This window comes from Strigops habroptila, chromosome 3 (assembly GCF_004027225.2).
Source record: "Strigops habroptila isolate Jane chromosome 3, bStrHab1.2.pri, whole genome shotgun sequence".
NCBI classification, from domain to species: Eukaryota; Metazoa; Chordata; class Aves; order Psittaciformes; family Psittacidae; genus Strigops; species Strigops habroptila.
The window spans coordinates 54,917,894-54,945,857 of record NC_044279.2 but is presented as its reverse complement, the minus strand read 5'-3'; the positions used below and the strand labels follow the sequence as shown (position 1 = coordinate 54,945,857).

At 37.6% G+C, this 27,964-nt stretch overlaps 1 protein-coding gene across 24 annotated transcripts in view; it reads left to right on the top strand.

The window, feature by feature from the left end:
* PPARA (peroxisome proliferator activated receptor alpha) overlaps window positions 1-27,029 on the top strand; it is a 207,920-nt gene extending 180,891 nt beyond the window's left edge. For 21 of the 24 annotated variants that reach the window (XM_030480535.1, XM_030480517.1, XM_030480523.1 and 18 more), the window contains 6 exons: window positions 6,540-6,784; window positions 9,642-9,802; window positions 11,168-11,306; window positions 13,703-13,905; window positions 16,793-17,240; window positions 19,430-27,029. In XM_030480535.1, the coding sequence (XP_030336395.1) occupies window positions 6,559-6,784; window positions 9,642-9,802; window positions 11,168-11,306; window positions 13,703-13,905; window positions 16,793-17,240; window positions 19,430-19,677 (1,425 nt within the window). In that variant the 5' untranslated portion in view covers window positions 6,540-6,558 and the 3' untranslated portion in view covers window positions 19,678-27,029. Of the gene's footprint in view, window positions 1-598; window positions 746-6,539; window positions 6,785-9,641; window positions 9,803-11,167; window positions 11,311-13,702; window positions 13,906-16,792; window positions 17,241-19,429 lie in introns of those variants that run through there. The other 3 variants (XM_030480536.1, XM_030480539.1, XM_030480538.1) reach the window with 3 other exon arrangements.
* Window positions 27,030-27,964: the final 935 nt, after the last annotated feature.

Here is a 27,964-nt window from a genome sequence, read left to right as displayed (position 1 = left end):
TAAGTTGCATCGGATATCTTGGAGTACAACTGTATAAAAGGAAAAAATAGAAGTTTTTCTGTTGGCTTTTTTTTGAGGGGGGTGCATCTGGCAGTCTTGATGAAAAATTTTCATCTCATGCATAGTAAATGCTCTTTGTCTTAACTTCTTAATACTTTGTAATATACAAAATGTTACTAGTATGTAAGGTTACAAAGTGTGAAAACTGAATCAAATGTCACAGGATAGAGGAGAAAACATGCATCCTTTCCCAGATAGGAGACTGCATTTCATATCTTAGCTGCCAAATTTTATTTTCTGTTGTTTTTTATGTGTTGAATCAGGGTATTCAGAAATCTGTTGTAGCTTACATATTCAGGCTCTTCCTATTTACCTGAGTTTTCTAAACTTACCTACTGCAGCCACTAGTTTTAAATGTGCTGTGTTCAGCTATAGCATTCTCAAAGTGACCTAGAGGTAATGATTGTTTCAACTTTAACCTTGCTATTTGCATGCAAGCCCTTTACACGATCAATTTGTTTATGCAGTAAATCCAGACTTTGTTACTGCTTCTCAGAGACCTTTGCATCTCAGCGGCCCAAGGGATTATCCCTAGTGTGGCAAGCATTGAAAGTGGAAGGGCCAGGGGTTCAGTCTCCCACCATCCCTTTCCAGAAATGAAGCAAATAACTGATTGCTACATGATTAGGTATTTTTCTTTGATAGTCTGACTGTGATTTCTTTAAGACCTGTTTCAATATTATAGGTAAGTTACTCATTGGGTATATTTGCAGTGTGGTGGTGGGAAAAGAGGACTTCTGAAAATAGACTTATTTCACAGATAAAAGGCTTAAAGTCATAATTACATGAAATTGTGTTCTTATTTCTCCATGTCATGCTCTCTTGTTTTCAGTTTACTTTATGCATGTTTGTATGTGGGTATAGGAAAGGGGATATGAAGACTAAAATGTCATACGGGGAACTGAGAAAATCCTCTGTGAATATCTGTGGCACAGGATTTTTCTAAAGTCTTAAGAGTTAGAAGTTATACAGATGCGTGAGTGGAATTAATCGTGCTGCAGCTACTGCATCTACTGTTGTAACATGTACGGCTTTTTTTGCAAAGCAGAATACTCTCTGGGAATATTACTTAAATGAATTTCATACTCATTACCCTTTTTTGTTTAGAAGCTTTACTTTCATACAAGCAAGGATCAATGCATATTAAGTGAAACCTGCCAATGAAAGCATACGCATGTGTAAACACGCACTAAATACAGAGAAGACAGAAGGCAAATGGTTTACTGCATGAACTCTAGACATTTTACCTAAAGGTTTTCTGTGCTTATGGAAAAAAATAAGTATAACTTTTTCGGTAAAGAAAAGATTAGTGTAATTTGACAGTCTTCAGAAATGGGTATGTAATGGCTATGCTTCCTAAGGTAGCTAGTTAATCTTTGACAAGAGCCATAATGATTAAGCAGCTGTAATTCACTAGTACTGTTTGAAAGTACAAAAGGGTATGTAATATAATATTTAAAACAATAAGCACTTCATTTATGTTTCACTAGCTGTTAGGTTGCTCTTACATCAATTCAGCTGAATTTTAAATATTTACTGTAAATGTGGAAAAGTATGGTGCAATTTGGGCAATACCAGGCATGCTGCTGGAAGAGCTGTTGCTGTGTTAAGTGTTCAGCTATCAAGCCTTTCCTTTGCTTTCGTGTCAAATAATGTCCATGTTGTTTCAAGGTAGACTTCAGTGTTCACTTAATCTTTTAAAAATACTTTGCTAGATGAAGAAGTGATACTTGGAGAGATGTACGTCATTCAGTAGGGTACTTGAAGTAATGTTGAGTACAAGGAGACTAGAGTGTCCTGGAACCTCCCCAGCTACCCTGGGGCATACTACTCATAGAATCATACACTGGTTTGGGTTGGAAAGGACCTTAAGATTATCTAGTTCCAACCCCCCTGCTATGGGCAGGGACGCCTCACCCTAGACCAAGTTGCTCAATGCTCTGTCCAGCCTGGCCTTGGACACTGCCAGGGGTGGAGCATTTACCACTTCTTTGAGCAACCTCTTCCAGTGCCTTACCACCCTCACAGTAAAGAACATGCTACATATCTGTTGAGGAATATAATGTTTCTGTGTCATGAACAACTCTTTACCCTGGGAGTAGTTCACGAAGAGTATTCTGGAGGAGCAGTGCCTATCATGTGCTCGGCCATTCCATTCTTCTTTTTTTGTTGATGGCTCCTTAGGGAGACAAATTTGATCGTCTCCTTTGGATTGCTGGAGAACAGTTATTCTCAGCCATCATTACAAAACCAACGTATGTCAAGGTTTCTTTATTCTTTGCCTTCATCACAAAATAGCTATGTCACAGGGATAGCAATCTAACTTCATTTTCACAAACAAAATACGTAAGTGATTTCTCATTTCTCAGCTTGAGTATATTTCCAGTTATGTCAGGGATATCAGGTGAATAATGTAATGTTTTGGACTCTGTTAGATAACTAAGAGCAAACAGCACGTTAGTTCCAGCTGTTACTGGGCTGGTTCATGCTGCCTCAACAGAGAAATTGTACAAAGATATTCAATACTGAAAGTACTGGCAGAGAATAACAGATGGTGCTAACCAGAAATGTTTGCAGTTGATTCTTTCTTTCTTTCTTTATAAAAGTTATGTTTTGTAAGGCAGTCTTCATCTGCTAAATTACTCTGTATCTTGAGTCTTCATGAGATTGGAAGTGTTGTTCTGAATACATGCAGGTGGTTTAGCAATAAGATCTTTGTCAGACCATCTACAATAATCTGTGCTGTTTTCCTTCGGTGTGTGACTATACATTCCTAAAGCAGTAGGCTAATTTTTTTCTTTTTTAAAGTAGTCTTTTATTTGGAGTTCTCATTCATAGAATTTCTGATTATTATTTTTTTTCTTCATGTATGCTACAATCATTTTAATCTCTATTTTATGTCTTTTGACAGGCCTATGAGTAGCATATGTAGATATTTCTTAGTATTTTGTCAGGTTACAAGCCCGTAGGATTTATAAGAGAAACTAAGGTGATCCTTGGAAACAGGACAACTGTTGATCTTTAAAAGAAAGTGACAATTGGAATTTATTTTACTAAATAGTTTCAGGTTATGGCAATTCTGTAGGGATTATAACTTCTACCAAATGTACTTTAGTCATCTATGTGAAAGAAGTTATTTTATTTCAGTTTTCCAATATAATGTTCTAAAATAATTAGGCATCACAATCAGTATTACTTGGATGCTTTTAAAATAAAAGCTGCACCAGCCTTTCAACTGATCCCTTCAGAAAGAAGTTGAGATGTGCGTGAAAACTCTTGTATTCCTTATAAATATTCTGTTCCAGTGCAGGCAATCTGGCACAATGTCCTAATGAGTATTTAATATATCAAATTGGATAACTTAATTTGACTGTTATTTTTAATTACACCCAAGCTGTGCATAGTGATAGAGCAGCAATGTGACATATCCAAGTAAAAATCACAGAATCACAGAGCAGTTTGTCTTGGGAGGGACCTTAAAGCTCATCTAGTTCCAAGCCTCCTGCCACAGGCAGGGACACCTTCCACTAGACCAGGTTGCTCCAAGCCCCGTCCAACCTGGCCTTGAACACTGCCAGGGATGGGGCAGCCACAGCTTCTCTGGGCAACCTGTGCCAGTGCCTCAGCACCCTCTCTGTAAAAAAACTTCTTCCTTATGTCTAATCTAAATCTCCCCTCTTTCAGTTTAAAGACATTCCCTCTTGTCCTGTTACTACATGCCCTTGTAAAAAGTCCCTCTCCAGATTTTTTGTAGGCCCCTTTAGCTACCGGAGGCTGCACTAAGGTCTCCCTAGAGTCTTCTCTTCTCCAGGCTGAATAAGCCCAGCTCTTCCAGCCTGTCTTCATAGCAGAGGTGCTCCAGCCCCCTGATCATCCTCATGGCCTCCTCTGGACTTGTTCCAACAGGTCCGCATCCTCTTGTGTTCAGGTCCCCAGAGCTGAACACAGTACTCGAGGTGAGGTCTCACAAGAGCAGAGTAGAAGGGCAGGATCACCTCCTTCAACCAGGGGGTCACACTTCTTTTGATGCAGCCCAGGTTATGGTTGGCTTTCTGGGCTGCAAGCACATACTGCTGGCTCATGTTAGCTTTTTGTCAGCCAACACAGTCGATGCAGTAACATACCTGTCATCTGTAACTGGTGTTAGAAATTGTGGGTAAATTCCCATACTTTGTCTCCTAGATACTTATATTTGCTACACCATGTGATACAGAACATATTTTCCTTTTATAGTTAAAACTATCCTGTTTCAAATAAATTGTGCAAATAAATCTTTACTTAGGGTCCTTGTAGTATGAGATGGCAAGTTAGTAATAGTGGCAGCGTCTGGGTCTTTTTCCTGCTCAAGAAGAGAGTGTGGAGTTCTATCTCATTTGGTCATTTGGTTTATAACATCAGGTATTTAGAGATCTGATTATTTTAATTTGTGATTCCTTTCGGTCTTCACAACTGTCTGTTGTATTTGCTTAGTTTTAATAGTCAAAATACAATGAACCTACTGAACTTTGCCATCTCAGGCTGGACAGGTCATGAAGTCTTCCGTATTTACTTTCATAAAGAATGCCATTTTAGCATGTGAACCAAGTAAAGTGAGTAGAAGCTCTGGAGTTTGCTATGTGTTTGTGTCTGCTACTCCTTTAGTTTTATCCTTCCAGGTACATGGTAAGCTATTACACAGGGGGGGAAAAGTTAAAGGAAAGTTTTGTCAAGTCTGATGTATATACTTTAAATAACATTGATTAGCTGGAAGGATGCAAATTGTGGAATAGAAAGCCTTCTGTAATACAGGAGGGTTTTTTTAATTGCCTGTTTTACCTTACAGTTACGTAATGACCACATTGGAATACTCTATAGGAGTGATATATATGAACCATTGTTTTTCCATGAAACAGCAGAAAGATGTTGGAGTATGAACTGATAAATGCACCTGAAAAATAAATAATTTAAAAACTGTGTACACATTGGAGGTTGTTACAAGTGTAACTTTTAGTCTTCTTTAGAGTAAGTCGTTCTGCCCTCACTTACATCTGTGTAATACCTTGTAAAATTATGCAGATATAATTGAGGGCAGACTTTTGCCATCAGCCTGGGGAGAAAAGGCTTGATTTTGGATACCTTGCTTCAAGACATTTTGAAGGTTTTTTAATACAACTGAATAAAAGTGATAGCTGTCTTTTGTCATTAGTATGTACAGCAATAGTCAGCACTTTGTGTTACTTTTAGCTATATCCTTTTGACCAATTACATAGCAAAAAAAAAAAAGTGGGTTTTTTTTTTCTCCCCAGTAAATGGCTGATTTTCATAGAATGAGTCCATCACAGATTATCAGAGAACAGGATTGATTTCTTAATATAAAATATTTAGTGTCATATGAATCAAACTAGCTGGTATTTGAAACTTTAATATCAAAGAAGTTTTGTTTGGGTTTTTTAATCGGAACATTGCACTTTTATTGTAAAATCAGCATTTGTATGTATCCATATAGCCAGTTATTGGTAGTTTCAAGCTTCACAATAAACTGCTGTGAACGTGTGTTCTGTGGAAAAGCCAGCATTGAGTGGTAACCCCAGTAACAGAGCTTCTCTAAATGCTTGTGCATATTCATTGCATGGACAAGACTGCAGCACTATGTGTTTGTACGCATACCGAGTATAACGCAAGTGCTAGTTACTCAACGTAAAAGAGGAGTTTATTTTAGCAGAAGCATATCTATGCAGCAGTAGTTAACATTCTGCAGTACGTTTATTAATTCCTTATCTGACAAGTCAACAGAAGAATAATTACAATTTGCGATGTTTTCTAATGGATTTGTGCTGTTACTCAAAGTTGATGGCACTGGTGGCTAGCTTTGTAGGCAAATTTGAAAACTTACTTCACTGTAGGAAATAAAACTAACTCTAGGAATTACTGATATATTGGGTCGCTGAAGATGTTATGTGACCAAAGTAGGTAAAAAAAGTATTAGTTTTGGCCACTTTTACAAAGATTTTAGTATAAGACAGTATTTTGTTCACTGCAGTGTCGTCAGACCTATCAAACAAATTTAAAAGACATGAGAACAGAGGACAAAAACAACATATCTAAACCTGTTAGATAAAGTGAGAAGATTGCCCAAACATAATATTTATTTATATTGATATTTGTAATTGTTATATAAATTTTGATAGGAGGTGCATAATGCCTGCTATAGAAACACAGTATGCAATTTTTATCAGCAAAGGACAGAAAACAACAATCCACAGATTGATCTTGTCATAACTTTAATTCATACTGAAGTATTTTGAGCGTGTGGGGGTTTTCTTTCCCTGTCCTGTTGATGATTCATGTTCCATAAAGCTTCTGGAGGAACAGAATATTGTGTAGTATTTCACTATTGGATTAGAATTCATGTATTCAGTGTGCTGTGATTCAAATATGTTTAAAAAATTAAAATATTATGGTATTGTAAGTACAGGATTTTTTAATTATTCTTTCACCAGTGTAAAGAAGTTTAAGTGAATGCTCTACTTGATCAACATGGTGGACACCGAAAACCAGCTCTATCCCCTTACTCCTTTGGAGGAGGATGATATAGGCAGCCCTTTGTCTGGAGAGTTCCTACAAGATATGGAGAACATTCAAGAGCTGTCTCAGTCTCTAGGTGATGATAGCTCTGGAGCTTTGAGTTTAACAGAGTTCCAGTCACTGGGAAATGGTCCAGGATCTGATGGATCAGTCATAACAGGTAAGGGTGTTTTGCTTTACCATAAAACTTTGTTTTATAAATACATATAGTATTACACAGTGACAGAAATTAAAAACCTTTTAAATGCAATAATTGTTGTTTATGACTAAGTGACACTAGAAATATATAAGCTGATTATAGCACAGTCATAAAATATTTAAGGCTGAAGTTAGCTTATTAGGCAAATGCCATTGAAAAATGACTGTAAAGTCACTGTTTTAAATTATCATTAGTATCAACACCTTTTTCAAAACAACTTGTAAAAATCACTATCAAAGAAGTTACTACGGATTGTAGTCATATAGGAAGTCACTAATATTGAACTAAAGGAATTCCTAATTTTTTTAAGTTTCTTCAAACCACATATATTCAAAAAGTGTTGTGAAATGTTTGCCAAAAATCTGACCCCTAAAAGCTCACCTAGAATTCCCATGTATTTTGGTGTACTGGTGTTCTGAACATGCTGTTTTGTACCCCTTCTAAAGAGGAACATTGTTTAGCTAATGACTTCTACCCTGGTTCAAGTAACAGTCTCAGAGTGCGAATACATTACATAGTCTTTAGTCAAAAGATCTTAGTGAGAGGCTTTGAGAGATCAAAATGGAAATCATTGAAGTGGTATGGGATACTGCAATAATGTCAGTAAGGTATTCCTTTTGAAAGTGTGGGTTTACAAATCTTTTAGCAGTAGAGCCAGTTTGTGATTAACTTTCTGGTTTCTTACTTTAAATCAATTCACAGGCTGCGATCACTGTTTTACCTTACAGAAACTGCACTAACACATCTGAGGTGTGCCTCTGTGCTGAAGTGGTTGAAAGGAATAGTGTGATTTTTAAAGGGAGCAAGGAGAGCTGCCTCTTGGCACTATTGCCCAAAGAAATGTTAGTAGAACAATGATTTGGGTCCCTTTTGCTTGTAGACTTCCACACTAGAGAGATGCCTTCTAGAGGAAAGGTTATTATAACGTAGTCTATAACGTAGTCCTTCTGAGACATGAGGCTTTTAAATTATTTGTGTGTATGTGTGTACAAGCTTATAATGTCACCTTCTAATTTGAGTATTCAGTGTACATTGCACAACATTTTAGTTTTGCTGTTAGAGAAGATGGAAAGTGTAAATTTTTGAGGCTCAAATTCCATAAGGCAAGTAAAAAGAAATGAAAATCACACTTTAAAAAAAATCTTGGGTTTTAGGCTGTTTTTGATGACTCTGATGCCTGTGGGCTTGGCAGTGCTGGCAGTGCAGACTGAGTTCTATGCCAAGGTTTTTTTCCAACATAATACTTGCTGACCTACATTCATGAGTGTTTCTTAATCTTTCTTTTAAAATAACACACCCATTAATTTGCTGAAGTCATGTGGTGCAAGATGGAAGATAAAAGAAATTCTGGCCTCAGAAAATATATTCCTTAAACAAGGTGGAAAAATTAATTGAAATAATTAAAGTTGGAATGCGTTAGGTTTTTAACATGTTCATCTAGTAGTAAAATGTGTGGAGAGGTTTTTTCATTGTACAACAATTCAGAAATGCTTTTCCCATTATAATCAAAACATAACATACCTGAGCAAGACTTCTATTGCTAGATTATCTTGGAAGCAGACATTTGTGTTACCTTCCTTTTAATATCTGTTCAGCCTTTCTACTGATGTGCAGGAGCATGCTTTCGCTTTGAGAAAATCTCTTTAGAAAGAGAAGTAGTCTAACTGCTTTTTAGACCTCAGTTTAGATTAGCACTTAAAACTATGAGTAGCTCTTCAAAAGTCCGGGGGACCTTAAGTGTATCTTAAGTGTAACTCACCATGAGCTAGGAATGTGTTTCTTGTCGTACCATGTGAATCGATCTGATGCTCCACACTAAGGTGCAAGAGATGGAAGATGTAATGGCAAGTTGAGATGTTAATAACCTTTCTGGAAAGTGTAATTGACGGGTTGAATGGATATTGGGGTACAAACTTGAAGTCATGGGGGGTTTTATTTCATTGTGGGTTTTTGGGGTTTTTTTTGTTTGGTTTTTGTTTTTGTTTTGGGTCGGTTTTTTGTTTTGTTTGTTTGTTGGCGTTTGGTTTGGTTTGTTTTTTATATATTTTGTATCTACTGCTCATGGCAACCAGTACATAGAATCATAGAATGGTTTGGGTTGGAAGGGACCTTAGAGCTCATCTAATTCCAACCCCCCTGCCATGGGCAGGGACACCTTCCACTAGACCGGGTTGTTCAAAGCCCCGTCCAACCTGGCCTTGAACGCTGCCAGGGATGGGGCATCCACAACTTCTCTGGGCATGTTGAATACCACTTTTTGGTTTCAAATTCATGTTATTTGTGAAGATGGTATACGTACATTTTTATGGTTAAGAAAATTTCCTTGATTTAAATGAAATACTAATTCGGGGCGGGGGGTGTTACTTATTGTAAGTTGTGGGATAAAAAAAACCCAACATGTTCACATCAAATTGAGAAACATTTGAAAAATTCCAAGTAAAAAATGGAATGTAAGAAAATCCAGAATAGCTTGATTTTCTCTTATTTTGTGTGGCGTGTATTTATTGAATCCTCAAGGACCATTATCAGCCTTCTAGTTCTTGTTATCAGAGTTACTTCAGTAAGGCTTTTTGTTTGTTGACATTGTATGTCTCATCAAAATTAGCAAGGTACACCCTGTGTTTTGTGTCTGTTTGCACTGTTAATATAAATATGAATTATTTTCAAACACTCATGGCCAATTATACTATCGCTTAATGACTATTAACTCATTATTATTTTTTAGAATAAGCTCATATTTTTTTTTCTGTGTTTTTAGTATAGAAATGGTATCAGTTTTGATAGTATAGTATTTATGAAGTGTTCCTTTTTCTTTTAGACACCCTTTCACCAGCATCCAGTCCTTCATCCATTAATTTTGCCACTGCTCCAGGTAGCATAGATGAATCACCCAGTGGAGCATTAAACATTGATTGTAGAATTTGTGGGGATAAAGCCTCAGGCTACCATTACGGAGTACATGCTTGTGAAGGTTGTAAGGTACAGTCATAATTTTCTTTTTAAGAACCTAAATCATGTTGCTTTATTTACAGGGTTATATGAAGATACATAAACATTTAATTAATATAATTCTAGCCATTAAAAATAGTTAAATAAGAAACATATTGGTGATCTTTTCTCTGAAATAAATTGTTCAGATAAGTAACTGGATACCATAACTCAATACCTTCATCAAGCAGGGGCAATTCACAATGATATTTTTAATGCTGATTTTCTGCATATAGATAGTTAATCACTAAAACAACTTAAAACACTAAACTGTGACCAAAAATCAAAGCCTACTTGCTCCACTAGTGTTTTATTTGTGTTGGGAGTATGGCTGTGAGAAGCATGCCAGTTTGCTAGGTTTCCATTAAAACAGTAACAAATACTGAATTCCTCATCTCCACCACATTCTGCCTGAATCACTTAGTATTGTACCTGTTGTAGTTTTGGGGCCAGTGCATGTCTCTGGGGCAAATTAATGTTATCATCAGTGTATAATTTCCAGGATCATATGGCCCGTGAATTAGAAGATTCTGTTCTTTTTCTTTCTAATGTTTTAGTTTTCCATTTTTTTCTAAATTCTAATGCAAGGTTAGAGAAATAATTGTATATGTGTACATTTTTCTTTCATGCATAATGTCAGAATATGATAATTCCCATAAAAATCTTATGGAATAATGCTACAATACCTACGAGAGATGGGGGGCCAGTTCGTAGTCAGTTGTGTTCCACAGTCTAAATGACTTGGTGGTATGTCATCCAGCACAAAATGGTGCAGTGTCTCAAAATTTTGCTAACCCTATAATTTTGTAGTATGAGGCTAACCTTACATTGCAGTACCAAGACATCATGGTAAGATGTTGACTTATAGGCTCTTCTGTAATGCTTTTTTTTTTGTGTGTCCTTGGCTTTTTCTCTATGCTGTGCTGTGTTGTTGTACCCCTCATGTTTGCTGAATGAAGAAAAGATGTGTTAAATCTGTGTGTTTGTGTGACTTATACATATGAAAGATGAAGATTATTTTTGACAGAGCATGCTGAGAGAATGTGTACAAACACAATATGCGACTGTTTTGCTTAATCCTTAAGAACAAATCTACCCAGGTACTCTGGGCTCTTTGTCCTCTCCCAAGAAAGAGGGCTGGGAGTTACTCCTTCCTTTTGTGTTTTCCATTCTGTACATGCCTTCGTACCTACCACTTCACTGCATAGATTCTTAACTTTGGTCAGGATATACTTTGTGTATTGTTTTGCTAGTGACATCGATAAAAGAAAGAGAAAAAAAAAATCACTTGTATGACTGAAGCTTAGTAATCAACTTTCTTTAACATTACATATTGTTTTCTCAAACTTTTTATAGGGTTTTTTTAGAAGAACAATTCGTTTAAAACTCATCTATGATAAATGTGATTGCAACTGCAAAATTCAGAAAAAAAATCGTAATAAGTGCCAATACTGTCGTTTTCAAAAGTGCCTTTCAGTTGGAATGTCACATAACGGTAGGTAAGAATGCCCTTAATAATTTGTTTGGTCCTACCCAGAGTCTGCTTCTGGAAGCAGGCGCTCGGATAGCATTTTTACTTGTACATACGAGTTGAACCTCAAATTTTTACTGTCTGGATCATGGTGGGGGACGCCAATTTCCCTAATGAGTAGTTAATGTAATTGATACTCAGCTGCCAAATATACTATGAGCTTTACACTCAATTGTGCTGGATGTCTATTTGTCCATATGAATGTTCATTTAGTTGCTTGCTTCATCCAGAACTTTGGCACCATTACTCCCATTGAAACAAGTTTTAATACTGGAAGAATTCTGATCAAGGGCATTGTAGATGAGTAGAAGAACAACTAGCTCATTGTGGGAGGGAGTGACATAGGATAGAAATCTGTAGAAAACCAGACTTCATTATTTTTCAGGTTACAGTGCAACAGCTCTTGGGCAGATGGTTCAGGGAGTTGGGGGGGAGGGCAAAGATCTATGCTGACTGTGGAACAGAAATGTGGTTTGTTAAATCAACAGAAATGTTGATTGTTAAATGGAATGGTAAAAATTCAGAGGGTTTAGATATCCAGTTTAAAAATTATGTTATTGTGTTAATGATTTAAGATACAGCTGGTAAGCCTGTGGCTTACATGCCAGTTTCAACCCACAAGGCAGTTTAATGCACAGTATGTAGCTTGCTAAGCAACTTTGGTAAAGAGGGAGAGGCCCAGCCATGAGAAAACACATTTTGTTCAGGCAGATGACTGTAGTTTGCTTTTCCTACCTAGGTGTGATAGTGTCAAGGCTGACCCTGAGAGCAGGTGCAATTTGGGAATGGGTAGGTGAAAATGCTGGGTGAAAAGCTGAGGGTTAGGAGACGAACTTCCTAAGGAGAATATGCAGTCAAGATAGCTGGGTGGGGATGTGGCTGGGGAAGCTGCCTATGACATGGTAGTCTAGAGTCCTAGAATGACATTGGGAGAGTTGACTTTCTGGTTCTGGGGAAGTCTGGCTTCCTTGTGGTGAGCCTTGACTGAGTTTAAGGTCCACTGGGAGAGAGCTGATAGTCTCTGCAAGACTGGTGGTAACCTTCCTGAAGTGCCAGGCTTGGCAAGAATATGCCAGCCAACAAAGTAACACCCCAGGGGCAGGAGTTGAACAGGGAGCTATGCTGGTTGGCAGGAATTAACATTCAGTTGAAGCTGTAAGTTTCAGTTTAGAGCAGATATTCTTCCACTTTTCCAGTAGACCCATGGCCAGATTCCAAACAGGCCTTCCATGCTGGGCTTCCATTGAAATCCAAAACCATATTTCAGATCATGCCTAGAGTCACCTCCTTATGTTATGAGACATCTCCTCATGTCAAGAGAAAATCCTCAGGCATGTTGAAGGGCTAATCTGCCTATGATCTGAATTGCTCAGTCTAAGCAGTGAGGTTCTGTCCTCTCACTGGTTAGATGCTGAAAAGTGGTAAGAGTAACCAGCTATATTAGCCATCCTAAAACCTTGCACAGCATCAGAGGGTAAGGCCACTTTTAAAATAGAACTGGTTTAATTTTTGACTGAAACTGAAGAAGGATGTTGACATGCCTATTTTAGTGTTAAATGGCAAGATCACTTGCCCAAGAACTGAGAGACCTCCATACACAGTGGTGTTGCAAACTCACATCTCCTTCTCAAAAGAATATCCTAACAACTAGATTGGATACTCAAACTCTGTTCTCATCCTCTTCAGTTGTGAAGGGCTAATTTATTGAAGAAAAAGAAGCATAAAATGCTGAGTCTAGGAGGAGGTTTTGTTGACTATAGCCTTTAAGCATAAATCATAGTCTCTGTTCTGTTTTGTTCTCACTAGACAGTACAGATATGTTGAACTGAAAATTCAGTGCATAAAGAACTAAATGCCCCAGCAGGTTCAGGATCAGCAATGGAGTTTGGGCCCAACCCTGTTGCAGTGTCCCCTATGGAGTAACGCTACAGGCAGCTCTCCAGCTGGCATGTGCGCTCTCTGCCAAACTCCTGACAGGAGTTTACTCAGTTTTTTGAATTCCCAAGGTGTACTTTGAGTTTCTTGTTGGGAGTTGTAGAACACAATAAGGAGGAAAAAAAAAAAAATACAACTACTTAGGTAACGTAGAAGGAAAAAGGCATGCGTTCTAGCTCATTGCAGATACCACTTTGTGTTTTGAAACATCTGATTACCTTCAGGTTAGCATTTTGTCTCAATACTTAGTCACTGACTGTGTTGGAAAGGATGAGATTTTTTGACTTGTGAATTTATCATAATAAAAATACTGCCTCTACCTCAGTTTTTCTAGTCACAAAGTCTTATTGCTCTAACCAGCAATGTTAAAAGATACAGATTTCTGTATAACTGACATTTGTTTTATAATTGTGTCTTCCCATCAGCAATACGTTTTGGACGAATGCCAAGGTCTGAGAAGGCCAAGTTGAAGGCAGAAATTCTAACAGGTGAAAATTATGTAGAAGATTCAGAAATGGCAGATCTTAAATCACTTGCCAAAAGAATTCATGATGCTTACCTGAAAAACTTCAATATGAACAAGGTTAAAGCCAGAATCATCCTTGCAGGGAAAACTAGTAACAATCCAGTAAGTACGTTTGCTGTAACTTTAAAGTAAAGCTGTCAGGTATGTAAGATGATTATAATAATTTGTTAAACTCTTAAGCAAATCTACTAGAAAATAAATATGTTAATATAGACAATAAATATGCAAAAAGAATACCTGTAGTAAATATGATTGCTTTTAGCCACTATCAGAATAATAGGAAACTTAAGGAAAATCGGGTGCTTAACTTGTAAATGGAAGCTTAAAATCTTAAATTACAGTAGACACACAAGGGAAAGAGAATTAGTTCTTAATTAAAAGGAAAAAAAGTGACATCTGAATGTGAATACCTCTTGGTATGGGTGGCGTAAACAGTTCAAAAATAATTTCCTATTTGACAGTGGAAAAATAAATATGTTTTTCTGCCACAAATGCCAGGATAAATACTGTTATCTTTTAAGGTGTACAGGAGCTCTGTATGGCTTTTGTTTTAATCACAGCAATATTAATGGCAGGAGGGAAAAGAAAACTTGAGTTTGTGATTCTTTGTTTACAGTTGTGGCCATTTCTTCACCCAGCCTTCCTGGTCTTTACTGTATGATTACCTTGAAAGGGAGAAGCAAGCAAGGTTGTGAAGACACGTATGCTGTAGAGGTTATTTTTCTTTCAGGATAATTTAGCCAAGATCTACTTAATGCTATCACTTGCTTTTTGTTGTGTAGCACATGAGATTGTATACCCATTCTAAGGACTGATTTGTTTCACTTTATGCATATTATTTTAAATTCTGTTGGGATTTATGTTAATTGTATGTAGAAGATCAGTCTCTTATTTTACCAACAATTTTAATTTCAGTAAAAATTTGCAGGGAAGAGGCTTTACATATGCCATAATAAAAAAAAACATGTAACTGTGGGGATAAGTGTTACAAAAATTGTAAGCAAGCTGTCTTTTAAATTATGGAATTTGGCATATTATAGTCTAGTCTAGCCAAGAATACAGGCTTCTACATTAAAAGAGAGACATATGAGTAATCCCAGTCTTTTTCATTGGATTAAAGAGATGTATAAAATTAAGCACAGGCTTAAACTTTTTGGGGTACAAGCTGACGTAAACCTACAGTAAATACCATGCTTTAACACCTTACCAAATAGATATCTGCATAAAGTTCTTTTCAAGCTTGTTACCACATGTCAGAATCATAAGTTACAATATGTATCGTACATGCAGGGATTGCAGATCACTGCATCCTAATTGTTGTGTTTCTATTTATGCGATCAAGGCTCTTGGATTATAGTCATCCAATTGACTAGCTAATAGTGGCTTGCATGTGTCTTGGTGAATTTACATGTGAAATTAATGAGGAATAAGACCTAGTATGTTATCAACAGGCTGGTTTCTCATTCTTCAATATGCAGGGAAGAGAAGAGGTTTTTAAAGCTATTTTATCTCTTGGGAAAACAAACATTTTAATTTTCTTTTGACTTTTTAACGTAAAATTAGAAAGAAAGGTTTGTTGTTAGTAATCCACCTGCTTCTGAACAGTGCATTAACAGCTGATTTAGTGAATCCTAATTCCTGTCACCACTATAATTCGAGAATGAACTAGCGTTTTTCATGATGGCAAGGTATCATTTTTAAAATTAGCTTCTAAGTCCTTGGCCATGCCTATTTTCTGCATAGTGAAATGATGATAAATCACAAAAAAGATTTACAAGATAGTCTACATCTTTTAAGGGGTTTAGAAATGTGTTTATTGCTTTGCCACTTTCCATTCATATCTACATGCACACAGAAATTTCTGTTCTGAGTGACAGTAAGTATAGAAGTGAGATGGAAAATACAGCTGCCATAAGCATTTAAAAGTGGACAACTGTGGGAAACTGTCATGTTTGGCAGTTTTCTAAGTGAAATAAGTGAATTCTGTGAGTTTCTAACAGAACACCAGGTGTTCCTCATGATATTTAATCTGAGATGAGCAAAACAGCACAGGGAAGGTGCTTTGCTTAGCATGTACAGAACTAGATTTATTTTCAATTGCCATGACTTTGGTAGGCCAGGGAGCATTGGGTTTTGTTGTTTTCCTTTAGTGGATTGCCCTCTTCAGATACATATCAAAATATTTTTGAATTCTGATTGTTCTTAAGAACATCTGAATACTTTTTTTATATGATGTTTTAAGAGACTGGCTCATCAGTCTGTAATGAACATACCTCTTTAAGCTAAGGGGGTTATGGAAAAGACCATGACCAAGACTGAAATTTTGTGTTGTCTGACATTCGAGTGGGATTTTGGGTTTAGAGATGACTTAGCACTAACTGTAGCTAGAAAGATGAGTTGAATTTCTATGGTAGATCAGGTGGGATATGGTCTATGAAAATCTGATAATAAAACACAAGAGTAGTAAAAGATTCACGTTCTTATGCAAATATTCTGTCCTATATTTAAATGACTGTCTGTATTCCCCCTAGGATACTTCAGGAAAGCATCATGATATGCTTCAAGTGTAGTTAGTTTAGGAATCGATAGGAGTGTAGGCAGAATAACCTGGACTTCTGGAGAAGGTAATACAAGTCTCTTGTGAACCTTCTGGGACTTGCTCTGAGATGGATATATGCATACTCAGCACGGTACTTCTGGATCTTCATTAAAACTACTACATACAACTAGACTAAAGATATGTCATACATATTTACATTTTACTATTTGCATTGTTGTTTGCAGAGCAGACTTATTCTTAAATATTGCAGTTTGTAGTTCTGTAATACTTGATGCCTCTATGCAGAAATATGAAAGAACTCATGGTTTACTGATAGTTGAAGACTGATCAGCATGAAAGTTAAAGATTATCAAAATTCCTATTCTTTAGGAAACCAATGATTAATAACCATTATTTTGAAACTGAATTAGTTTTGTTTTCTCTCTGTAGCCATTTGTTATACATGATATGGATACTTTGTGTATGGCAGAGAAGACCCTGGTAGCAAAATTGGTGGCCAATGGAATTCAGAACAAGGAAGCAGAGGTTCGAATCTTCCACTGCTGCCAGTGTACGTCTGTAGAGGCAGTCACTGAACTTACTGAATTTGCCAAATCTATACCTGGCTTCTCCAATCTCGACTTGAATGATCAAGTGACACTGTTAAAATACGGAGTTTATGAAGCCATGTTTGCCATGTTAGCATCTGTGATGAACAAGGACGGGATGCTAGTCGCCTATGGAAATGGTTTTATAACCCGGGAGTTCCTGAAAAGCCTGAGAAAGCCATTCTGTGATATAATGGAGCCAAAATTTGATTTTGCAATGAAATTCAATGCACTGGAATTGGATGATAGTGATATATCCCTTTTTGTTGCTGCCATCATTTGCTGTGGAGGTAGGCATTGCATCTTTGTTCTTTAAGGTAGTGAATTTTAATAATCCCGTGAATCAATAATTTTAATGGAAAAGCATATATATTTCTTGAAGATTAAATTCTACTGCTAACAATGTCATTTTGCCTTTTAGGATGTTTCATGGAAGATAATGTGTAACTGTTAACAGTCTTGATGCTGTATTTGGTTTTGCAGAATTGTAGATGTGCTTGGAATTACTGTTTAGCCTCACTTGGGGAGGGGTCTAGTTACTCTGTTATTAAAAGTGAGATGTGAAGAGTGTTGGTGCTTTTTTGTTTGGGGTGTAAAAGATTATTTTTTAATCATTGAATGTTTGGGTTGGAAGTGACCTTAAAGCTCATCCAGTTCCAACCCCCTGCCACGGGCAGGGACAACTTCCACTAGACCAGGTTGTTGAAAGTCCTGTCCAACCTGGCGTTGAACACTGCCAGGGATGGGGCAGCCACAGCTTCTCTGGGCAACCTGTGCCAGTGCCTCAGCACCCTCTCTGAAAGAAACCCCTATTTCTAACGTCTAATCTAAATCTCCCCTCTTTCAGTTTAAAGACATTCCCTCTTGTCCTGTCACTACATGCCCTTGTAAAAAGTCCCTCTCCAGATTTCTTGTAGGTCCCCTTTAGCTAGTGGAAGGCTGCACTAAGGTCTCCCTGGAGCTTTCCCTTCTCCAGGCTGAAAAAGCCCAGCTCTCTCAGCCTGTTTTCATAGCAGAGGTGTTCCAGCCCCCTTTATCATCCTCATGGCCTCCTCTGGACTTGTTCCAACAGGTCCAAGTCCCTCTTGTGTTCAGGTCCCCAGAGCTGAACACAGTACTCCAGGTGAGGTCTCACGAGAGCAGAGCAGAGGGGCAGGATCACCTCCTTCAACCAGCAGGTTTCACTCCTTTTGATGCAGCCCAGGTTATGGTTGGCTTTCTGGGCTGCAAGTGCACACTGCTGGCTCATGTTCAGTTTCCCATCAACCAACACCCCCAAGTCCTTCTCCACAGAGCTGCTCTTAATTCATTCTCTGTCCAGCCTGTATTTGTGTTTAGGATTACCCCAACCCAGGTGTAGGACTTTGTACTTTGCTTCGTTGAACTTCATAAGATTGGCACTGGCCACCTCCCAAGCGTGTCAAGGTCCCTCTGGATGGCATCCCTTCCCTCCAGCGTGTCAACCGCACCACACAGCTTGGTGTCATCAGCAAACACTTTCTGAGGCTACATCAATCCCACTGTTGTTGTTGCCAACAAAGATATTAAGCAGAGAAAAAGAAAATAAAAGATGAAGAAAGTTCCAACAACTGCTCCTGCCTGCCTTTTTTGCATTCTGCCAAACTCGTAGGGTGTTTCACTGCCCTGGTCGCATCCTCAGCAATTACAAGGAGATGCAACCTGTGGACTTTCAGAAGCTTCATATGCTAGTTTAGACAGCGAGTTCCCATCAAATCTTGAATTACTTTTGCACAATAAATTGGTATTTTGACATTTTCAGAAGTGAAGAGAGTTCTTTGAAGGCAAAATGTTTTATTTTGCTTTCCCCCTCTATCCTTCTCCTAGGAACTATCTTAAGTTTTCAAGAAAGGTATGCAGTCTGTTGCCCCAGACTTCTTACAGAGAAGTTTAATCATCTGGAGAGTGAAGGCATTACAGGACTAAGTAGCTGAAAATGAGACCATATACTAGAAAGAGTAAAACATCCTTAATAGCTGCTTCTCTGCGTCCTGTCAATAACTTGTGCTATGACAATATACATAGAGGAACCAAGAGTGAAAGCCTGCTATTTATGTCTTGCTATATTGCTACTAAACTTTAAGAACTCTCTAGAAATAGCCACATGCTTTTTCCATTGTTACTGTTTGAATTCTGTTATCATGCAGAATAGAAAACTGGATACTTCTGCTGGTTTTTGGGGTGAGAGGATGGTGGGGATTTTTACTTTCATGGCATGATTTGTATTTAGTATGAAATCTCTCCTCAAATAACTGTTGGCACTGACAAAACTTTGGCAAAAGGGATAAGGAAGACTACTTCTTTGTTTCTTGTCTTTTTCAGATCCATTTTAAGCCTCATTGCCCTCAGTGCATAATATAAATATACACTGTAGCCTACAATATAGAACCTATAAAGTAGCTTACTTTAAAGAATAATGATAAAATTATGACATGTATTCTTTTGTTTTTGTTGAGAACAGATCGCCCTGGTCTCGTGAATGTAGGACACATTGAAAAAATGCAGGAGAGCATTGTGCATGTACTGAAACTTCATTTGCAAATCAACCATCCTGATGACACCTTCCTCTTCCCAAAACTTCTCCAAAAAATGGCTGACCTCCGACAGCTTGTCACAGAGCACGCTCAGCTTGTTCAGATAATTAAGAAGACTGAATCTGATGCACATTTACACCCTTTACTACAGGAAATCTACAGGGATATGTATTAAGGATTTTTAGTAATTTTTTCCACAATATTTAAAGACAAGAGCAATACTAATAACAGATGGGAGCAAAACTACTTGCACAGTTATCTGCTGTTCACTCAGCCCAGAGCATGAAAAATCGAAATGCTGGGTAGCTGGAGTGTTACACTTCTTTTGGTTTGGGATCTTTTGTCTTCTTTTGAAAGATTTCTGCAGAAAAGTACTGATCATAATGCTCATGAAGTGTCTTACAATGGTTCTTTTACTTGGAAATTTGAAGATTGGTAAGGAATACGTATTTGTATAATAAATCAGAATGTCAAGTAACAGAAATGAACAAAATTGTATTTCCTCTTGGCTTAGTCATTTTAGAATTAATATATCAAATCCCACAAATTCTTTGCAGGTATATGCACAATCATAAAGGTTATGCACTTTTGGCTAATGGTAGTTACTGAGAACCAACTAACACTTTTCCTTACAGCAGTCAGTCTAGGTGTATGAAATGCTTGGATATTACTGTATATACACATCTAAAAAATTTGAAAGACCTTTGATCCACTACTGCTTTAATTCCATGAAATGCAGTACAGCTTCATATAGTATTACATTGGTATACCTTAGGATTAGCCTAGGTGTATCCTAGTAAGGTTGCACCTTAGGACTAGCATGTTTAAAAGATGGTTCTTTCAGGAAATGAATTAAAGTCCGAACAGTTATCTAAAGTACAGCAGAGTATTCATTCAGGTGTTTCTTGAAGAGTAAATGTAATAAAGTGATGGAACCCTTTTTTCAAAAGTGTTTTAAGGAAATATGAAAGTGTCCCTGAGGAAAAATGGTATCATACCATGTGTATTTTGGAGAACTTGTAATAGCTCAAGCAGTTTTGGCTTTAAAATGCTATTTTGTATTAGCAAGAGTTTTGGAGAGACTGAAAACTGTTATCTTAGCCCAGAGAAAAGAATTTCAACTGCGCAGCATTCTAGTGCAGTGATAGCTTACTCTGAAGATTTGATTGTATAGGAAAGGCACCTTCTTTCTTGACAAGTATATTGGCAGTGTAGAGTTGTTTGGATCTGTTTACTTTTGTGATGAATATGGTGTTTCATTCTTTCCAATTGCCCTCTCAGCTGTATTTCTTTTTGTTCTGTTGTAGGCCTTGTCGATAGAAGTATCAGCTAGATTACTTCACCAAATTTTATTCTTGTCCATACAGCCACAGTGGATAAGGAGACAATATTACCAAGAACAGCATTTGTAGGTGTAGATGGTGCAATATTATGAAAGAGAGCACAGTTGAGAGTAAGTTTATCACTGAGAGCAAACTCTGATTTTATAATAGTTTATACTATTATAAAATAGATGCAAAATAAGCCATAAGGAAACTGCTTGACTTTGCCATTTTGCAGATCTTTTATCAGAGAGTACTGCACAAAAGTGCTAGCTGCATGCAAGACACTGTGCTATTTCTTTTTCTTTTTCTTTTTTAATATGCTGACTTCACATTATTTCCTTATTTTACTATTTGTTTCATAACACAAAGATCTCAGGAGCCAATCTTAGCATTTTCACCATAATTAAGCTTTCGGTGGCACAGGAGAACGCTTTGTACTTGTTTTATTGTAGCACATTTGAAGAGTTCAGAATCTTACACTTCTACTAGAAGCATTAAGTAAGATCAGTGAAGTGAGGACATCACACTATGATTCTCATTTTAGTCACTTGTTTCTTTACAGGCCCGCTGGCATGGCTAGACACTGAATAAATTACAGGTTTAAAAGCAACTTGGTATTTATCCAGGCGATGGTCATTAGCAGAGGTTTTAGTGCCAGACATATTTAATGTAAAATATTGAAGCATAGGCCTCAAATTTGGTGACCATCAAGGTCAGGATAGACTCAATAAAAGCACCTGCACAAAACTTTCTCTGCTTCCCAGCTGCCAGTGGGCAACAGGAAGAAATAGGCCTTACGTTCCAGCTACTTCTAACACTTCATTAAGAGAAGATTGTTGGTCTTACCAGGAAACAGCAGATGAGAAATGGGTTGTCTCTTGTGGTTTACAGCAGTACAAGGTACGCCCTCAGAAATAGCAAGAGGATTTTAGCAGCGATGCTGCTTTATTCTTCCAGCCAGCCATGTTTCACTAGGGAACTGGGGGTTTAAGCATAAGACATTCAGCATTGAAATGATTGATATGCAACATTGCTTACTCCAGAAATTGTCAAAGTATCAGCCATTCTGTGATGGCTCTAATACCCAAATGTTTTATCTTCTAAAAAAAAGTATAAGCTGATTTCCCCCCTCCCCCCCCCCACGCCAAGCTTAGATATTTGCGAAGAGCAAACCCCAAAGTCACGTGCTTTAGTTTGGGTGTACAAAAGCTTCTCAAGGAAACCAGGCACAAACCCTTTTTTTCCTGCTCTTGTTCTCAAAAGTGTCTAAACCAGTTTTCTGAAACTTTTAAAAAACATGGAAAATTTAATAATAAATTTTTAAATTCTCAGCAAAACTATAAAGAATTGAAAACAGCAAAATGCAGTGGAAGGCATAATGTTTAGCTGTATTAGCAGCTGCTTGTAACAGGTTCCTACTATTGGCATTAGTAAAGGGTGTAATTTGCATTTTTCCTGTTCCAGATCCATTTTGTTTTTGTTAGTTGAAAACCAGCAAGCATTTTTTGACTAGTTCCTCAGACATTGAAGTTTGATTTCTGTTTTAAATTAAATTGCAGACCTTTAATGGAAAAAAAAAAAATAATGGAAAGAACACATCTCTGAGTTACAGAAATATGAACAGGATGTTAACATAGCCTAAAATTCTGGATGAATTCCACTGCCCACACTGCTGCTCTACGCACGTACCCACAGTCTTTTCAAAGAGTGACACAGGGCAGACAATTCACTTCCCCAGCGTTAATGGGCAAAACAAGTTCTGAATTTCTGCCTTCCACTTTTAATGAAGTATATTCACTACTTCAGTAGGTGACTGCAGCAGGCTTTTGCCATTTCAAACTGACCCTATTTGTGTTCGTTTCTTTGAAGTTTGAAATCTGAACTAGTTTGAAATCTAGAGCCTTCAGCATCTCCACCTTGTACAGGTCATCTAATACTTTAAAATACCCGTTCTGTGGAGGGAAATAAAGGGATCAGATTTTAGGATTAAGAAAATAGTAAAGATTTACTGACTTGTTAGGTATAGTTTTAGTCTGATTCTTACCAATGTAATGCTACTATCATAGCACTGAAGTGCTCTGGTTAGCAACCAGATACCCACAAACAGCTTAAGACAAGAGACAGCAGATGGATAGAGAAAAATCCTAGGAAGCAATGGTACAACTTAAGTTCTCAACAAAGCTACAGCTTGCTCATTTTTGAGGGTTGTTTTGGGTGGGTTTATTTATTTATTGGGATGCCCTAGGTACTTTTACCAGGGGGAAGAAAAAAAACGCAAAAGGTTTTGTGTCTAGTATTAGGGAAATCTGATGTTCCTTTTTATCTCCTCTTAGATATTTTCTTTAAAGGTGTACCATCTTCAGTGTGACAGCACACAACTGCCACTTAAAACCAAAAATCAGTTACTTTGTACCTTTTTAAATTTCAGAATCCCTTTTCTATTTTAAACACAAACTGACAGACAATAGGTAAAAACTTGGAGAAATTGAATCTTTCTTTGCATTTAAAGAAATCTTTTCTATTTAATTGTCATTTCCATGTGCCTTTGTGCTTTGGTTCTAGCCAGCTGCTAGGAAGCTGATGTGTTGCCAAAGAGTGTATTTTTGCCTGATTTCTGGCCCATACAGATTTAGGAAATACCAGCAGTTGCACTAAGTCCGTTCTCATGAGAGAGCTAGCACAAGTTTGCATATCAAAGAGGTTATAATAAGCATCTAAACATTTGTTTGTTTATTCAAACTGCTAAAACTTGGGGAGATTTATGCATCACGGGAGCTGGGTCACATACTGTTAAATTGAATTTCCGCCTTAATTTCTAATGGAAAGCCTGAAAGACTTATGCACCATCTCACACAAAGCAGTTGGAGATTACACTGTAGCTGCCTGTGCTGTGTTTGAAGAGGAACAATTTCAGCCCTGTCTCTCCTTAACACCATCCCTCTTACTTGGTTGAAAACCTGCAGCTACATTGAACAAATGCATTTGCAGCTGTTCTGATACTGCTTAGGCATGAGGTCTTACAAATAATGGTCCTTCCCTGAAAGCCCTAATCCTTTAGTAAGTTGAAATGTAAGGTGTAGTGTGGCATCTGGTGCTTGCTTACATCTCAAGTGCTTTCTTGGTAATCCATTGCTTTTTTTTTTTTTTTTTAATCTAGGTTTCATCAGCTTTATTATCTTCCTTTTACTAGAGATTTAAATTATATGTGGGTTTGATCTAAGGTTATTGATATTGTTATGTGTTGTGGGATTTATTGTTTAAATTAATGTAATACCATTTCTTCATGTTTCAATTTGTAAAATATAAGAAGATAATTGCAGGGTATAAACTTTCACTAAATTATATTACAGAGGTGCTTTAAGAAAAATATGTAAATTATTTAATTTAAATATATGTTTCATACTTTATCTTGTGAACCCTTTTGTACAGTGAGGAAAGATGTACTTTTATGGGGCAAGGATAATGGGCCTGAAGTCAAAGACAAACTGCTATTTATTCCTGTCTTTATCAATGTACCATTTGTGAAGAAGTATCAGAAATTCTGCAATTTATCAGTGTTTGGTATAAACTGTAACAATATTTTAAAATATATTTTCACATGGAACATAGGCTTCCTTTTATTCAATTTTAATAAAAGTAAGTCTAGGTGAGGAAAAGCTGTAATCCCAAAATCGAGTTAGTATTTTTAATGTTTTAAATCAAGTTGACTGATAGGAAGGAGAGTTTCTAGCACAAGATGTTGAAATGCCATTACTGCCTTTTCTATAGGAGCGTTCCCTTGATGATTTTAAGTAGAGACGAAGTCAGAATCTGTTTGTAGGGATTCTGTGTCCTGTGATTCAGGTGTGACAGTCTGTGCCTATGGTATTCCTGCTAACGAGTCTTGGTACTGGAACACTTTTAAGTTACCTTCTAAAGGTATACCTCTTATTTTGCTTTAGTTGAAACATAGCATCTAGTACGAGCACAGTATATTACGAATGTTCCAGCAGTGATTTATACTTAGTGCATTTTATTTGTAATAGATAGTATTTTATTTCCCCAAATCACTGCAACTTGCAATTTTCACTTGCTCAGTGTCACCATACAGGTATATTGTCTACTAAGATGTTTGTGTCATATTTGTGAAAGCTCTACTGGACTTTCTTGTGGTAACCTACAGCTACTTCTTTTCTGAATTTCATAGGCAGCAATGAAAAAAAACCCCTGTAAAGGGTACTAACAGATGTCACATTACACTGTAAATACGTGATACAAATTCATTGTTAACTAAACCCATCCTAGGGCAAGGGTGTTTCCTCTTTTGTTTTCTCTAATGTGCTTATGGGGGGGGGGGGGGGGTGTTGTGCTTTTTGTGCTTCTGAAGCTGTTCTGTTTTGTTTTTCTTGAACACCTTTATTGTGCTTGTCGATCTTGTCAGATTCCATTGCAAGGATGTTTCAAAAGAGAGTTTCTATTGCAAGGACCTCAATTTCAGATGAGCTGCCTCTGCCCAGGGGATAGGCTGCATACACAAAAGAGATTAATCTGATTACAGGCTGGGCCTTAAATAAGGACTGCAAGATCAAGCATGAGGTACTTAAAATTGGTTTTGAGTATTTTGGTATGTTTGCTCAGGTTGGATATGCAGGTACAGTAATCCCTGTTGTGGAAGAGACACCAGCCAGCCTTATGATTAATGCAAGACGTTTCCTGGCATTCTTTACACTTGAAAGGAAAAAAAACTGGCATTATGGGAAAACACAAACCAACCGCACTGTTGGCAACGTGCAAGTACTGCATCCTACACCTACTGCGTAGGAGTGCGGTGTAATCATTCAAAATGTGTTTGTGCTGTGCAGCATCAGAAGGTTACCAAACCTTCTGGTGGATGATTCATATGCAAATAACCATGCAGAGCGCTGTTCAAATCCACGCTTCGTTACCTCTGGCACATTGGGATACTCTAGGTGTAATTTGCCACACGGTAGCGTAGGGTTGCCTTTGTGGAGACAAGGTGCCTTTGCCCTCCTGTTAGTAAGAGTTGTTTGCGGTGCCCTGCGTGTATTCAGGTGTCTGCAGGCACTTGCCAGCATTGCTGCTTGGCAGAGGGTCACTGAGGAGCCTGCTGCAGCTCTTCTGCTGCTGGCACTTGTGCAGACAGCGGGAGGGAGCTGCTTCTGGTCAAATCACTCCCCTGGGAAATGAATCCTGGGGGATAGGTGGGTATGTGAAGCCATGGCTCCGACTCAGTAGCCACAAGTACTTCCTCTGGTTTCAGATGTGGACAAACATTTATGGCTTTAGTTATTTCTTTAGTCATAACAAATCTAATCAACATTTTGATATTACGGGTTTTAACAAGAATGCCCCTCGTGACTGTTTGACAAAGTCTGGTTTATCAGCTTCGCAGGTGAGCTGTTTCATGTTGCTCCTGCTATTTCGCAGCTTTTGCAAACAATGGCTCTGAATTTTAGGAATGTAGCACAACAGTTTAATCACATCATGATGTTAAAACCCTTTATCACGTCTTAAATGGTCTGTTATCTGATATGACACGAAAAAGCACATTTTTGTTAAGGTTGCCAAACCCTAATTACTGCAGCTAACAAGTGTTTAATTAAATCAAGATATCAATATTAAAGATTAAAAAAAACCCAACAAAACCGAGATCACTGTTTCCAGTCACCTCTAGGTTTAGGTTTTGGGTATGTTTTATGACAGTAAATACAGAACCTACGAAGAGCAGCCATTTCTTGCAGGGAGTAGTCAGACCTAATTCTCATGGAATGCTTGTTTCCCAGTAAAATACCACTAATTAAAGCCAAGTTCCCAAGTTTCTTTCTGTCAGAACAATGCAAATGACATTTTCAAGAAAGAATGAAAGCCCTGGTCTTGCAGGGATTTGTGGGAAAGACTTGCACTTGTGAATGTAAAAATGACACGTGGTTAAATACAATGATGCATTCTCAAATGTTACCAGCCTACTGATCTAGGATGACACAAACTTGAACTAAACATTTTTCTTCTTTTTTACATTCTGATTTTTTTCTGTCTCCTTTAAAAACAAGAGGTTGAATTCATAGTGTTTGTATAGAGACTGGTAGGAACCTATGTGCTTTAAAAAAGAGTAACCCTTTAAGACTGAATGTAAACACAGTTAATTTGAAATATGGATTTGCCTTAATGGTTTTAAAAAAAATAAAGTATTTTTAAAAGTTAATTTAATGACTTGCGCTGATCTTTTATTTCTAGGAAGGTAATTCACTGTAATGTCATGGGTTTGAGACAAACACACTCGTTACCATCTGATGGATGCCTCTTACAAATTATCCAAAGCATCTCCCAAGTCTTAACTGAGTCCCTCATTCAGTGACCATGCCTGCATGAGTAACTTTTATGCACACAAAAGTAGTTGTGTTCTGCGCCCTCGTACAACCACTTGTGATCTCACCTGATAGCTTGTGTAAATGTTGGACCGGGGGACGGTGACACCCATCACTCCTTCTGCGACAGTACCAGTGGCACAAATGGGTGTTTTGTGCTGCTCTGCTGCAATTAAGAACTTGAATGGTTTTGCCTTAACCTGATTTGCCTTCATTGGGTATACAAAGCCCTGCTTCAGAAAACTCTCAGCTGCTTAACTTTATACCAGGGAGTAATTGTGCTCATTTTCAGTAGTGAACAAGAGTGGATAAGCAACCTTTTTTGGGATTGGTGCCAAGATTGTTTTGGGTTAGCATCAAGTATCTGTTAACAAATTGTATTAAGTATGTTTGCTACATAATAAGATGTGTGTATTGCAAGGACATTTTGAAGGCATCTTTAAAGTGCTGATGCTTGCAGATTTACTGTTAGACACACCTTGTAAATTAGGAATGTGTGTGCAACATACATATATACATTGCATACATGATCTATTTATTATAATATATATATTTCATCAGTTTTTCTGCTCACCCACAGGCCTGCCTGTGTCCTTCCATTCTCATTGACTGTATGACCAGTTTAAGACATCTGTTCAATTTTTTGCCCAGACAAGCTGTGGCTGCCCCATCCCTGGCAGTGTTCAAGGCCAGGCTGGACGGGGCTTGGAGCAACCTGCTCTAGTGGAAGGTGTCCCTGCCTGTGGCAGGGCGGGTAGAACTAGATGAGCTT